Consider the following 15534-nt stretch of genomic DNA (forward strand, 5'->3'; position numbering starts at 1 on the left):
TGCTGAGGTACGCTTTTCCTTATCCTTAAGAGAGCACAGCAAGCAGGAAGAGGAGATTTAGGAAGGAGGCTAAAGAACATTGCTGTAAACCACTGTAAGCTAACACTAAGAATGTAAGAATGACCATACTGATTCAGGCCAAATGTCTTTCTAGTAGTCTGTCTCTGTCTAAATTCAAGAGCAGATGCCAAGAAGTGAGTGTGAGACTAGAATGAGTACTTTGCCAAAATATTCTTGCAGCCTCAGCTATTTTCAGCTACAGGAATTTCTGACCTTCAGCAGTGCCTTTGTAAACAGAAAAGAGACCTACCAGGAACATTATAAATGAGTCCAGTTTGAGACTTTTTAAAAGACGGTTGAAGGTTGAAAGGAGCTTTTTATGAAAGACTGGCTCAGCTTGTCTTTGAAAATTTTAGTGCTTCTGAACAGCTAACTCTTTAGTAGATGTCTTTTCGTAATGTAGAACTAAATACATACAAGCATCAGCAGTCGTGTACTGTTTCTGAGTATCAACCTCGTGGAGAGGCAGCTATTAATGTAGAAATACATTTTCAGTAAAAATTGTTGTTTTTCTGCGCATAATAAATACCTGCAGAACTCTACAGCATGCTGTGGTTACCTCACGTGAAAATGCAAGCTGTGTAACAATTAGGAAGTTTGAGTTCCTCTGCTGTCACAGGCTATTAAAAGATCTCTGAAGTGTTGGAGATATTAAGAGCCTACTGAGGAGCTTGTCTTATTAATGCTATTATAATAAGCAAGATAAACAGAAGAATCCATTTAAAGGGGGAGCAAAAATTCAGATAGCATAAAAAATGTATGAACATTATTAATATTTTAAATTGCTGCACAGTATAAATACATTTGATCCAATATATCTGCAAGTGATTTAAATAGGAAAAAAATATATAGAAAATAATTACATATTAATTTGGCCACTTTTACTTACAATACATAGTACTTGCATGAGGACTAGGCTCCCTTGGGTCTTATTTGCAGTCCTTTGTGAATAAAGTATGATGGAGTGTGAGAACCAAACAGTATTCTTGTGCCTGTGTTTATAGATGACAAAATTCCCACTGCCCTACAGTAGTTGCTATGTTTGCCCCTGTGCTGTCAAAAATGTCATCATAAAACCACCTGTGCTTCCACATTTTAGCTTCATTGCCATGTATTTGATTTCAGAGTTAGTATTTTATTATCTAGTTGCTACATCTGTAAAAGCCTGATTCAGGCCCCCTCCAAATTTACTATTGTGTGTTCACCAGGGCAGCAGCCAAAATGCTCACCTTGCTGCCTGGGAGTGGGTGACACAGCAGTTATGGTTGTCTGATAAGCAAGTGTTTGTGCTGAAAGGGGAGTTGAGGTTGCCACTGCCCTGCCCTCTCTGCAAAGGCTGTCGCAAATGGTGTCTCTTCAGCGCACGTGAACCCAGCTGATAACACTGGCAGCTGCTGAGCTGCATGGGGCCGAGGCCTTCTGAAAAATGCTCTGCTTCCTTAGACTCTTGAATGCAGAGTGAAGAGCCCCACTTTAATTGCCCTTCTGCTTGACCCTGGGAGGGCATTGGGAGCAGCGTCGTTGCAAGCAACCATGCTGAGCAATGGGAGCAAATTGATGCTAATGGAGGGTTGGAAATGCCCTTTTTGGGTGTTGGTTTGCTGTGCTTATGCCAATATTAGCCATCAGAAGGGCTGGTGTGAAGATGGTTTCCAGAACATGGCCTCAGGATGTTTTCAGGGGATCTTTCCTCATGTTTCTTTCTTGCTATGTTTTCTCCTATTGCTGCCCCACCAGCAGAGTTGCTGATCAGCTGCTCTCCACACTTTGAGGGCACAGAGTGCACTGTCCGCAAGTTTACTGATGACACAAAAGTGGGTGGAGTGGCTGACACACCAGAAGGTTGTGCTGCCATTCAGTGACACTTAGGCTGGAAAATTAGGCAGGGAGAAATGTAATGAAATTCAACAAGGGCAAGTGTAGTCTTGCACCTGGGAAAGAACAGTCCCGTGTAGGTTGGGGACTGAACTGTTGGAGAGTAGTGAAGGGGAAAAGGACCTGGGGGTCCTGGTGGGTAGAAGGATGACCATGAGCCAGATCTGGTATAGGTGATCCTGCTCTGGCAAGGGGGTTGGACTGGATGATCTTTTGAGGTCCTTTACATCCCCTAACATTCTAGGATTTTGTGATTCTTTCTCTTCCCAAACCCCTGGCTGTGCTGCCAGAAGCAGGCAGGCAGCCCCAAGGAGAGGCAGGCAGGCAGGCTGCTTAGCTGTTGCAGTCACTGTTCCATAGCAGATACAACTGTTGCATTCTCATATGAAGCAATCAAATGGCTTCACAGAGATAAGCTGAGCCAAACTTGTGATCGTTGTAATGTTTCCAAGTAAGGGAACCAAACAAGAAGGGGCATGGTGGGAAGGAAGCCTTTTTCCTTCTGTTTCTCAATGTACCTCAGTAGAAGTTATCACAAAGTGTGTTAAAAGTCATTAAATTATTTAAAATTTGGATCATCTGGTTGTGAGATTTTTTTTTTTTTCTGTAAATCAATCTATTTATTGTGTAAGTTTTCTTAACCAGTGGCATTGCTGATTTGGAGGAATCTGGCTGCAACTCCAGCCCAGAGCTGCTGAGCCTAATTGGTTTCTGGATTAATTGAGCTCCTGTTTTTCAGTTAGAATTTACTGGGAGCTGGCACTGTAATGATACAGGCCACTAGGATCCTTTTCCTTTTTGATTGCCTTTGAGCTTTGTTTGTGTATTTTTAATGGTTGCTTGTGAATAATGTTGGGCTTTGTGCTGGGAGTTGTAGAACAGAGGAGAAATGGATCATTTTGCCTATTTTCATTGCAGTCCTCTGTCTTAAAACATCTTCCATCCACCTCCTGCCTCTCACCCCAACACTTGCACTTGTGACTTTTAAGTACATCTGTGTCTTTGATCTCTCATTTGGATAGTATTTGGCCTGCAAATTAGGGTTTATGGCTTCAGTTTGTCATTGCCAAAGTGAGAATTGCACCTGTACCAAACCACATAAGTTCTTGTAGCTGGGACAATGACTATGAGGAACATTTCTTTCTTGGTTGAATTATTTAAATGAAGCTCATGCTGCTTTAAGCCCACTGGTTACTCAAGGAAGAAATCAGAAGACAGAGGAGGCATCTTTCTGTGTGCTTCCCCAAGAGTAGTACAGTGATGTGCAGCTCAGACCTGAGCTGGCAATGTCAGAAATCGTGTGTTCCTTAATATATAGGTAGAAGCAGACGTACCATATGATAGCAGCTGCTTTATTGTGAGGTAGTTCTACAATGGATCAGCTTGAATTGCTGAAATGAGTCGGACCTCCAAAGAACAGGCAACTTTTATGTAGGTTTTGGATAACAGGATACATCTTGGCTGTTTCATAGATTGCTTGGTAACAACTTTTATACAAAAGCCAAAGCTCTTGAATGAGCCCCTCCTGTGGTGAGAGGGCCAGTTCAGTTCAAGGAGACAGAGTAGTTGCAGCCATTTGGGCTCTTGTGCTGTCATTAATTTTCTTTCCTATCTTTGGTGCCACATGCTTTTATGTTGTCACAGACAAAGATTGTTCTGCAGTATAAAATATGCATAGTTTGGTTCTTAAGACAGAAATTATAGAGAGGAACTCCCTACATTTTATACATATTTGGTAATGTTAGAATTCAAGTATTAGTCCCCATTATCCCATACTCACTTGCAGCAATACCTTTGTCCTGTTTTTGCCTGCTGCAGTGTCACATCCCTTCCAGATGTGGTGGTGATTTTCCCCATACACAAGCCCCACAGTGTAGTCCTTTCAGCTGATTCCTACTTTCCCTGTCCAGTGAGCACAGCTCTTTGGGTTGTACTGGTGTACCTCATACCAGATAACTAACTGCAATGGCAGTAGAGATTCCCACTTTGCTTTATTAGTCAGCTTCCACCTGGAACAAGTTCATTATTTCCCCAATGCCTCATTTCACCAGGTGAAGGATTCCCCAGGTTAAAGTTCCAACACCTTACCCATCTTTCTTCAGCTGACTCGCTTCATTCTGCTAACAAAGCTAGGCTTACATGGCTGAACCACCAAGGGCTTTCTTACTCCAGATGGCCTCATTTTGCCTGTGCCTACACACATTTCTCCCATTTCCTCTATCCTTCTATCAAAATTATTAACAAAAAGGAAAGATACAGCTAAGCAAACTATACTGGTTCATCATGAACTCAGCTGTTACACACCTGTAACATCCGCTGTTAGGTTTGTGCCTTTTAAACTGTCTTCTGAAGAGGTTATTTGCAAGCAATATAAGCCAAAACCAAATGGAGTATTCATGTGGTTCCCTTGCTATGCAGGCAGGTATTACTATGAACAAAGCAGTGCATCTGCAGAAGGGAGCAAAGCTGAGACCTCATGATTGAAAATAACTGCCACAGTTATTTAAGATTTTTCCTTTGGCATACCTCCGTAAATATTAGATTACAAGACACCTGAGGGCATACATCATCTGATCCTGTAACAATAACACCTTGAGGGAGTTGACAACTTACTCCTTTTTGTCAAGTGCCTAGGAAGACACTGAGGCATACAATTAATAGAGAGCACAAACACATGCTCTTGCATGTCCTAAGGCTTAGTACTGGATTGTATCCCTCATGGAGCGCTGTTATTTCTATTCCTGATGGTGCTGATATTGCCAACTGAATGGCCAAAATCCTTGTACCAGTGGGGTGAGAGGAACGGGAAGACAAAGGAAATGTTTATTGTTAAGGTGGAGGAAAAAGCCAAACCAAACCAAACATGTAATGGATTTGGCTAAATAGTTCCACAGAAAAATAATTATTCCAAGGCTTTACCTGGATCTCCTTTCTTGTTTTGTGTAATGGTTCTGTGTTTGCCTTTCCCATACAGAGAATGAGGTGCTGCACAATGAAATCTCCCACAAATTTCCCTGTCATAATATTTATTGTTTCATTTTTTATGTTAATGAATTTTCTATTTTTCAGCACTAATCAAAAGCAGTCACCATTTACTGATTTTCTGTGTAGCTCACTTCAAATACATTTCTTGCACACATTCTCAAAGCTGAAGGACCTGACAGAGGAAGATCCAAAACAGCACTGATCATGCTATGCCCCCACACCCTCACCTGAGCAGCATGATGCAGTCAGCTATGCTAAATTATGTTGGGGTTATGGGTTCCCTCAGTTAGGTATTAGCTGGGGGAAATCAAGTGAGGAAAGGGACTTTGGAGGTCAGGCAGTGACACTGGTGGATGTTAGTGATATCAAGAGGTGAGGGAAAAGGAGATTAATACTGAGAGTGGCTAGCAGTGAAACTGGAGACTAGCAAAGTGTGGTGTAGCTGGTTAGAACAACCACAGCAGGATGAAAATGTCACTCTGCTGGGCTGTTTATATGAGGCACTGCGGATCAGAGTCATATTACGGGAATGAGAATGAGTAAGAAGGTTGGATGAGATTGGATGAGAAAAGCCCAAATTAGATGCTGGTAGACAAGAACAGGATTGTCTGAGGACAGAGAGCATGGCCAAAAAGATCTGAATACATGAGAATGCAGCTGTCCTACAGCTCAAGAAGGATTGTGATGTTCCTGATTCTCATTGCTTTTCTGTAAGCAGCAAATAGTATCACAGTATGAAAGTATAACTAAGGTTGGAAGAGATCATGAGGATCATCGAGTCCAGCCTATCAACACAGACCTCATGACTAGACCAAATACTAGCAAAATCTCATGATAAATTGTGAGTCATGTCCTCCTTCTCTACTGCTTGTCCATATAAAAGGTGACACTCAGGTACTGCCTTCTGGTAGTCAGCTAGCTCAGTAGTTGAGGCTGTTTAATACATAGGGAGGCTCTGGGGAGGCTCCAGGCTTGCCGATGTCTCACTGAAGTGCAAATACAATTTTATACAAAATTACATTAAATATATGTGATAATAGCATTCAGATTGTGAAATCAACCACTACAGGGGTCAGAAACTGTCAAAATTAAGGTTGACCTGGCAAACTTACTTTGGCCACATGTGTTGTTGACTTTGCAGGACAACCTCTCCACCCCCCACCCCCCCCATGTTGTCATCTTTTTCAAGGCAGATAAATAACATACTTTAGAAATGAATCATGATTGTACTGTGATGTGGTCATTGTCAATAAATTACTTCCCTAATTTGTAGTAGAATTTGAAAGGTGTATGGAAAATGAGACTGAGGGCTGAGAAAGAGAAGGGAACAGGTTGCCTAGGGAAGTAATTGAGACCCAGTCCTAGGAGATAGTCAAGGCCAGGTTTGACAGGGCTCTGGGCAACCCAATCTAATGGAGGATGTCTCTGTTCACTGCAAGGAGGCTGGACTAGATGACCTTTGGAGGTCCTTTCCAACCCAAACCATTCTATGATTTCATGAGGTACTCTGAAGGGAGCTGGTACCACTTTTAGAACTAGCTCTACCAATCTATTTCTAAAAATTTTAGATGTGTTATTAAATATATTTTCCTCTTTTTCTGGGTACCCAGACTGAGAACCAGCTGCCCCATTTTCTCTGCAAGAGAAGTCTAAGTTAGCTGTAGTTAGCTGTACTTTGAATACAAAAGACCATATAATGCCCCATATTCTGAAAGATCAGTACTTCAGGTCAAACACCCATACTTACTGAAGTCTTCAATGCTGCAGGTATTATCAGAGGATTATAAACATCATCTCAGAGGCATTCATCAGATACTGCATTGATGAGCTCCACAGGAGAAAAAAAAAAAAAGTCTTTGAAGAAATCAGTGACTCTGGATTCAGAGCTGAGTTTATGTAGTCCAAACAGTAGATGAGGCACAGGTTCACACAGTAAAAGGTCATTAAATGAAAGACTGAATAAATTCTTGTTCAGTGAGCACTACTTATACTGTACAGTGACTGAGGCAGAGGTCTAGCAGAAGAATAGTATCCAGTCATGAAATTAAAGACTTTGACTTAGTGCATATAGGCAATTGGGATTTATGCCTTGTCCAAGGAAATGTGTCATGATCATTCTTCAGTGTAAGACCTTGTGTTGTTTGAATCTGTGTATAATTAATCATTCATGAGGAATCATTTTATTCAAGAGGAATAAAAATACAGATGTGTAGAAGAGGAACATGAAGAGACACATTTTTCCTTTTTACTGGGCTAGTGGAAGTACTAATTTATACTGATCCCAGTTTGCATGGGAAGGTCTCAGAAGAGAAGAAATAAACGAATACAGTGCTCACTGAAGCACTGCCACACGTCTCTCTTGCAGAGGTGTGCAAACCAGTCTCTGCTTAAATACAATGAGCAGCAACCATCCAGCAGCAGCTTTCAGTGAGCTTCTTCCAAAATTTCCCGTGTCTTATATTAGTTTACACAGCCAGAAGATCAACAAAAGTCTTCTTTCTCTTCCAGTGCGGAAGTGCAGATCTTTTCTTTGTAAAACTTCCACAGGAAATTTTGCTTTTGCAAATACCAGCTCATGAATCACCTAATGAAACAATTCAGAGCCCTTTTTTTTTTTTTCCCACCATGCAGAAATGTCATGTCAGCATTCATAAGAACAAAGCATCTATTTTATATCTTATACTGTTGGTCAAGCAGATTTCAGTGACACATCCAGAATATTTTACCAATATTTTACTTGATGAGGATAGGGTGAGTTAAAAATTAAGCCACACATTTTGGTGTGATTATGCTCTCTTTGATTTTCTTTCTTTCCTTTAGAAGTTAGGCTATTGTGAGAGATCAGTGAACATGTGAACTTGTCTTATGACAATGTCCAGAACTGACAAAAGTCTGTGCTTACAAATTGTCTTCCCACCCCCACCCCCCCCGCCCGCCTTTTTCAAAATCAGTGTGTAATACGACATGAGGCTAGGTATTTTATCTAAGTGCAAAGTGAAGTTGATAGTCATGGTACAGACTGTGCTGAATGAGCAAACTCTGAAATTAGAAATCAGTATTGGCTCAGCTCTTTTGCTGCTAGGTTTCAGGGTTTAATCCTAAAAAAAATCTCCCTTTTAGTTCTTAACTAATATAGGTCAGAGGATCATTTGAATGATAGAAAAGGTATTTCCTCTGTATCGCCATTCTTTCTGCAAATGTGTATTTCAATACAAGGCAGATGGCCCAGATTGTTTTATATTCATAATGCATCTCCCTCCAGGAGAGCCATGCCGCAGTGTGCTGATGCTGGCTGCAGGGTTACGTATTCTCAGGAGACCTACACATTCAGAATGGATTCTTTTGCTCTTACCTCTGCCATCTCATGTTTTGCTATGATAGAAGCACTAGCAAATGAAAGGCTTGTTATTGATTTTTTGTGCAGATGTTAATAATTTCCACATAACTCTGCATTGGAGTGGCAGTAACTGATGTGCAAAATTTGACATCTTAATTATTTCTTAATGGAAAGGAGGGCCACTAACCTGAGATAGATACAGCAGCCTATTAAATCTGGAGCTGTGGATTCAAAGCAGCCTTGGGTCACAAGTGAAATGAGTGAGGCTGTTTCAGTATAGGCTTTATGGATCTTTGCTTGTTAAAGACACCAGACTGACTTCAGAGTGTCTGAGGCAGATGGAGGCAGAAATCCTGAAACAATCTTGCTAGCCTAGCTGAACTCTCAGTACTGGAAATCTCAGAAGCACAATTTATGAGCTCCCTAGAAAATTTGCTAGATGCATCAAAATATGCATCCCAAATGCTGTTGTTTACTCAGTCATAAAAACAGAGCTTCAAAAATTTTGGTGTTTGTCTGCCAGCCCCATCCAGTAGGCATAGATTCAGTTCCCAGCAGCTGCAGCTTTATGAAGAATTCCTGTGAGCTTTAAATGTTAAGTGGACAACCAACGGCACATATGCACCATAGGTCATTAACAAATATCAAACCATGAGCCCCCAAAATATGATCCCCAGCCACTGAATTTTATCCTATCATTACAGCAGTAAAAGTAATGATTTTAGCAATAGGTAAATATCAGCCTGTTGCTGTCTTTGCTTTTATCCATACGTAATTATTATCCACAATTTTTAGTGTGGGAGAGATTCTCTTCAAGAGGATGCCATTTCCCAACTAACCATCCAGCTGACCTGTGCACCTTGTAGCTAAAGCTTTCTTTAAAAATTGCATTGTGCGTTTCTGACTACAGGATCAGACCACTCCTACAAAAATGTTCCCTGTGCATCATTATGCTGTTAGAAGTAAGGTGCTTAGTCCAGTGACAGACAGCCCTACAATAAGGCATCAGAATTTCAGTAGCTACCCTATACTGAACAATAGAGTAAATGACAAGAACAGTATATTTTATTTCTGTCTCAGTGGAATAGAAGATCTAAAATGAAAGAACAATTGTGCAGTGTCTTAAGGGTTGGTTGTTTTGTGTTTTGTCAGCATCATTCAAAATTAATTTTAGTGATTTAACTATTATTATTGAATTACACAGTGACCTAGAAGGAAAGAAAAATTTTGGGTCCTGTAATCTAACCTATTGCCCTTTTGTCCTCCCAAGCCTTGCCAGAGCTTGCTTGCACACTGTGCACGGAAGGGTAGCAGTTGATGTTTGTTGCAGTGGCTCCTTGACAGTTAGTCTCCAGTGCTGGTCTACATCTCTATATTGGCAGTGGTAACAGTGCAGAAGGACTAAGGCCAGAGGAAAGCAGAAAGAGGGAACTGAGCAGAAGGAGGAAGTTTAAACTGTAGTCCAGGGTCTTTCAGCATGCTCTGCTGCAGACACAAAAGTGTAAACTGAGGAAGGAAACTAATTAGGATTCCATTAAAAAGAGGATAAAAAAGTCTTGCTGAGACCCAAGTCACATCATGATGGTCAAAATGAAGCCTTGCTCGCTAATGTAGTTTTAATTCATTTTATTTTGCAGAGACAGCAAGCTCACCATGTTGCTTCGAGAGTCCTTGGGGAATATGAACTGCCGCACCACAATGATAGCTCACATTTCAGCCGCTGCAGGGAACTACACTGAAACACTGTCCACCATCCAGATTGCATCAAGGGTCCTCAGGATGAAGAAAAAGAAAACTAAGGTAAGACAATGTATAACTCTGTTTTTTGTAATGGTGGAGGAAGGAGGAAGAATCACCCTGAAAGATCCTTAGTAGGGTAGAGTAGCATGTAACAAAATAATTTGTCATTTCCAAGGTACGTATGTATATACCCTGTCCTAGGCAAGTGGCTTAGAGCACATAGCAGAGGCTAGGAAGGGTTAATGCCTCAGCTTCAGACAGAGGAGTCAGTTCAGACATATGTGCTATAGCAGATTTGTAAGCTGGCCTCATTTAACAATATAGCTGTCCAAGAGCATTTATTTTCAGTTATGCTCTTTGTGCTAATGAAATAATAAGGGATGAAACTGCTGTAGAGTTAAAGGATGCCCCTTTTATTCCCACTGCTTCTAAATACAGGTGATAGATTCTTCAGGAAGTAGAATGAAGATGGGCTTGTATCCACCTTCATGTTTTAGAGTCTGGGTTCCTTCTGTACGTATTATGGTGTGAGCTGGGCACAAGTGAATTTTATGCATTCCATTTGAATTGATAGCCTCTGGATTGACAAAACTGTTTTTGTCAATGGACTGAGGAGAGATAAGTGATGGGATTCAGTCCATGCACCATCACAGCAGTGTGTCTCCAGAGACCTCTGAGTGCTTGTTATGCAATTTCACACACTGGTAGTATGACCAAACAGTGATTGTCTTTCCTTAATGAGTTGGACTCCATGATCTCAAAGGTCTTTTCCAACCTGGTTAATTCTGTATTCTGTATTTTCTTGTCCCTCTTCACATACACACAAAATCACCAAAGTCTTTGCCAAATACCTGGTTTCTTTATCCAGGCTCAATTAAGGAAAGGATCCTAATCCATTCAATCAATAATTTTTTTAGAAGTCTCATGATTTCAAGTGGGGCACAGGGTTGGGGCATTGGATTCTCCTTTGAACACTGTGGTGTGTTTGCTGTAGTTCTGTAGGTAAGAAGCTTCAGAGCTCTGTGCCTTAGCTATTTTACCAGTTCAGATGTGACCATGACCTTTTGCTGTACGATCTTTGTGCAAGGAGTTGTTTGCAATGCGCAAATGTCATGGTTTCTCTCTTTTTCATATTGCAGTATACATCAAGTTCTTCTGGAGGAGAGAGCTCTTGTGAGGAGGGCAGGATGCGGAGGCCAACCCAACTGAGGCCTTTCCATTCTAGAAACGCTGTTGATCCAGACTTCCCTATTTTGCATTTATCAAGTGATCCTGATTATTCATCCAGCAGTGAGCAGTCATGTGACACGGTGATTTATGTTGGCCCTAATGGCACTGCCCTTTCTGATAAGGAACTGACAGATAATGAGGGTCCCCCTGACTTTGTCCCCATAGTTCCTGCTCTGCAAAAGACTAAAAATGAGAGCAGGTTGGAGGAAGTTAGTGAATCAGGGCCCAGCACATCTGAAAGAGACTGCCTGAAGTGCAACACCTTTGCAGAGCTGCAGGAGAGGCTGGATTGCATAGATGGCAGTGAAGAGACTGACAAATTTCTCTTTGAAGAGATGCCTGTTCAATTTAGTTCAGACCAGATGTCGAAGTGCTCTGTCTCAAGCCAGCTGGCAGAGCTTAGCCACTTACCAGAGTCAGATAAGGAAGATACAATGCCAGAGTATCGGTATCCTGATAGAGAAGCCAAGGAAAATACAAATGCAACACCCAGCAAAACTAAGATTAATCACTCCCCTGTTCCTTCTGGAGCTGTTACTAATGTTTCGACTCCTTCTTCACCCAGGAGTGTAACAGGCAGCTGTAGTAAAGAGCTTAGCTCTTGTCAGTTAGCACACAGCACCAGCCTGCAGAGCAGCAGAGAAGGTCTCAACACCTGTGGATTTGTAGAAAGCAAACCTCGGCCAATGGGTTCACCCAGGCTTGGCATTGCAAGCCTCTCAAAGACATCTGAGTACAAGCCACCAACTTCTCCATCCCAGAGGTGCAAGGTCTATACACAGAAAGGAGTTCTGCCTAGCTCCACTCCTCCACCAGCTCCCCTGAGGAAGGATAATGGGATGACATCTAATGAATCTTTAGTGCAGCCAGAAATCCGGACCCCACCTGTAGGCATGAGCCCTCAGATCATGAAGAAGTCAGTGTCCTCCAGCAACGAGGATTTTGAACAGACCATTCTCGATGAAGATCAGCAACAAAGCATTTCTTCAGAACCCAGGAAGGAGATTCTGAGCACCACCATGGTGACTGTGCAGCAGCCGTTAGAGCTGAATGGAGAGGATGAGCTTGTGTTCACCCTTGTAGAAGAGCTAACCATTAGTGGGGTTCTTGACAATGGGCGCCCAACCAGTATAATCAGTTTTAACAGTGACTGCTCTGTGCAGGCTTTGGCCTCTGGGTCAAGGCCAGTCAGTATTATCAGCAGCATATCTGAAGATCTTGAATGTTACTCCAGTGCAGCTCCTGTGTCTGAAGTCAGCATCACACAGTTCCTTCCACTTCCAAAGCTGGGCCTGAATGACAAATCCCAGGATGGTGGCAGCAGGCGCTCATCCATCAGCTCATGGCTGAGTGAAATGAGCACAGGGAGTGATGGTGAACAGTCATGCCACAGCTTCATAGCCCAAGCATGCTATGGGCATGGGGAAGCAATGGCAGAACCCCCTGTCTCCGAGTTTGCAAGCACCATGCAAAGTACTAGCATGATTTGTGTAAGTGACAAACAGAAGCCAGTGACTGACAACATGCTTATACTATCGGAAATGGGGGAGGAAGCTTTTGGCAAAGTGCCACCCATCAAAGGCTGTAAAATATCAGCTCTAGGGAAAACTACTGTCACAATCAAGAACACTGCAAGCCTCAGCAGCTATGAAGGCTACATCCCACTGAAGACAAATATTGCGGTGTATCCATGTATTGCCGTTAATCCCTTCAAAGCACAAGACATTGATGATACTGTACTTACAGTAACTGCCAACCCAAAGGTTGCTCATCCCAACAAAGGGAAAGAATCCAATGCTAAGAAGGATATAAAATTTGAAGACCCTTGGCTGAAGAGAGAAGAAGATGTAAAAAAGGATGGCTCTGGTAGCAGTAATGGGCTGAGGTCTAACACAGCCACAGTTTCAGCCAAGCCTGAGCACAGCACAAAGCATCCCATAGAAGACAGGTTTAGCAGCAGCAGTGGGGATGCTCCTGTCTCCCCAGGCTCTGACAGTCTAAAAAGAATTGTGGATGGGTGTGAGGTGTCAGTGTCTGGCTCTGCAACCCAAAGCCCTGTTCATTCCAGTGATAGCTTGAAGAATAGCAGCCTCCCTCAAGGGTTTCTGAAGACAAGCAAGCTGGAGGAGCCTGACAGTCATCTCCATCCCGCTGCATCCAACAGCAGTGGAGCTGGCTCTCCTGCCCTCCCCCAGTTTTCTAAGCCTAGCCTTGACAAGAAAATGGCCTCACCCAAACACTGTGTCCTCACTCGTCCCAAAGGGACTCCTCCTTTGCCACCAGTGAGAAAGTCGAGTTTGGATCAGAAGAACAGAGCCAGCCCCCAGCACAGCGCAGCCAGCAGCGCCACAAGCAGTCCTTCCAGTCAGCCTGGGTGCTTCCTGGCCAGCTTCCCTGAGGAACCGAGTGCCAAACAGAAGGGCCCTAGCATTGACAGCAGTGGCAACAACAGCAGTAGCAAGCTCTTCAGTGCTAAATTGGAGCAGCTTGCCAGCAGGACCAACTCCCTTGGGAGGTCCACTGGAAGCCACTATGAGTGCCTGTCACTGGAAAGAGCCGAAAGCCTGTCCTCTGTGAGCTCCAAAATGAGCCCTGGCAAAGATAGCACCATGCCGAGGGCTGGAAGGAGCCTTAGCCGCAGTGTCATGTCCTCACCCACCAACTCAGGCCTCTCCCATTCGGCAGGTGCCTCTCCAAAAGCCAACCAGTCTAAGATCTCTGCAGTCAGCAAGCTCCTGCTGGCAAGTCCCAAGGCCCGCAGCCTGTCTGCCTCTGCCACTAAGACACTCAGCTTCTCAACTAAGTCTCTGCCCCAGTCTGTAGGTCAGAGCTCCAGTTTGCCTCCGAGTGGGAAGAACATGTCCTGGTCAACGCAGTCCCTCAGCAGAAACCGAGGCTCCAGCCTTGCTTCCAAGTTTCCCCTTCGGGCTGTCAATGGGCGGATTTCAGAGCTGCTCCAAGGGAGCACCAGCGCCAGGGGCTTACATCTGCGGGGAAGCTCAGAGGCAGATGAACGTGGGGGCCCTCCTGGAGATGAGAAGCCAGCTGTTCACATCCTGCCTTCACCTTACAGCAAGATCACCCCGCCTCGGAAACCTCACCGCTGCAGCAGCGGTCATGGGAGTGACAACAGCAGTGTGCTGAGCGGGGAGCTGCCCCCTGCCATGGGGAAAACAGCCCTCTTCTACCACAGTGGGGGGAGCAGTGGGTATGAGAGCATGATGAGAGACAGTGAGGCGACGGGCAGTGCCTCTTCAGCACAAGACTCCATGAGTGAGAACAGCAGCTCTGCAAGCAGCAGGTGCCGAAGTCTCAAAAATCCAAAGAAACGATCAAATGCAGGTAAGATTGCTCACGAGGGGATGAAAAGTAACTGTTAAGCACTTTGGACACAGACTCCCACCTTGGTATGTGTGTGTTTCACCAGCACAAGACCAGAGTCTTGCTGAATAGCGCTATCTGTTGTGAACCCAACTTTTGCTTCTTGTGTGCCCTGGGTGCCCAGAGGTGCAAGATGCCTTGCAGCTGAAATCAACACTGAGTTCCCTCTTCCCACCTAGAAGATGGAGCAAAGTTGTGCCCATGCCTCTTGAGTGATGTTATTTTGCTTGTGAGAGTCTTAGTTTTTAATTTTCAAGTTATGAGTCCTTCTTTTCCCAGTAGTTTATTGACAAAGATGAATAGATTATATTAATAATAGTATACAGGAACTACGGCACTGAAGCACTTGCAAATCTGAAATCTTTTTAGTGATCACAGGAAGGATCAGAAAAACTTCATCTTTGTTTAGATATAATCCCTGGTAGCTTTCACAGTACACCAGGACTTTTTAATTAGATAGCAAGGGCCTGCTGGGATAAACCAAGAGTCTGTGCAGCTACAAGTGGTACATCTTTCCACCAGAAAGCGTTTTGGACAATTGCAGGGCAGGGATGAGAAGTATCCATCATCTAGTCATTTCACCTTTTTCCTGGGTGATGTTTTCCCAGCCCGAAGTGCGAGTCCTGCCTAACCTACTTCTGAAAACAATGCACATTGATTTTGGAACTGGTGTGCACAGGCATGCAGAGTATTGTAAAACAGTGCTGGCCATTCAAATGGTGTTATTCTCGTAGCACTCCTGATTCACCAGCCATTCCACTTGCTGGGATACTCACCTCTGGGATTCACTTGTAATGAATGAACTGAGTAATACATAACTCTCCCTCTCTTTATCCTCTTGACTGCTAGCAGGAAGAACATGTGCAGCACAGATGTGAATACAATAGATACCATATTCATAAGTGCATGGCTGATTGGACCTGTTC

At 43.4% G+C, this 15534-nt stretch overlaps 1 protein-coding gene across 1 annotated transcript in view; it reads left to right on the top strand.

Annotated features, from left to right (window-relative positions):
* Positions 1-15534, top strand: part of KIF26B (kinesin family member 26B) — a 329942-nt gene that overhangs the window by 290415 nt on the left and 23993 nt on the right. Inside the window, exons 11-12 of the mRNA XM_068155679.1 lie at positions 9895-10057; positions 11137-14569. Of these exons, the coding sequence (XP_068011780.1) occupies positions 9895-10057; positions 11137-14569 (3596 nt within the window). The remainder of the gene's footprint in view (positions 1-9894; positions 10058-11136; positions 14570-15534) is intronic.

The sequence above is a fragment of the Melanerpes formicivorus genome, unplaced genomic scaffold (genome assembly GCF_026170545.1).
Source record: "Melanerpes formicivorus ecotype bairdi unplaced genomic scaffold, bMelFor1.0.p_v2 SCAF_2, whole genome shotgun sequence".
NCBI classification, from domain to species: domain Eukaryota; kingdom Metazoa; phylum Chordata; class Aves; order Piciformes; family Picidae; genus Melanerpes; species Melanerpes formicivorus.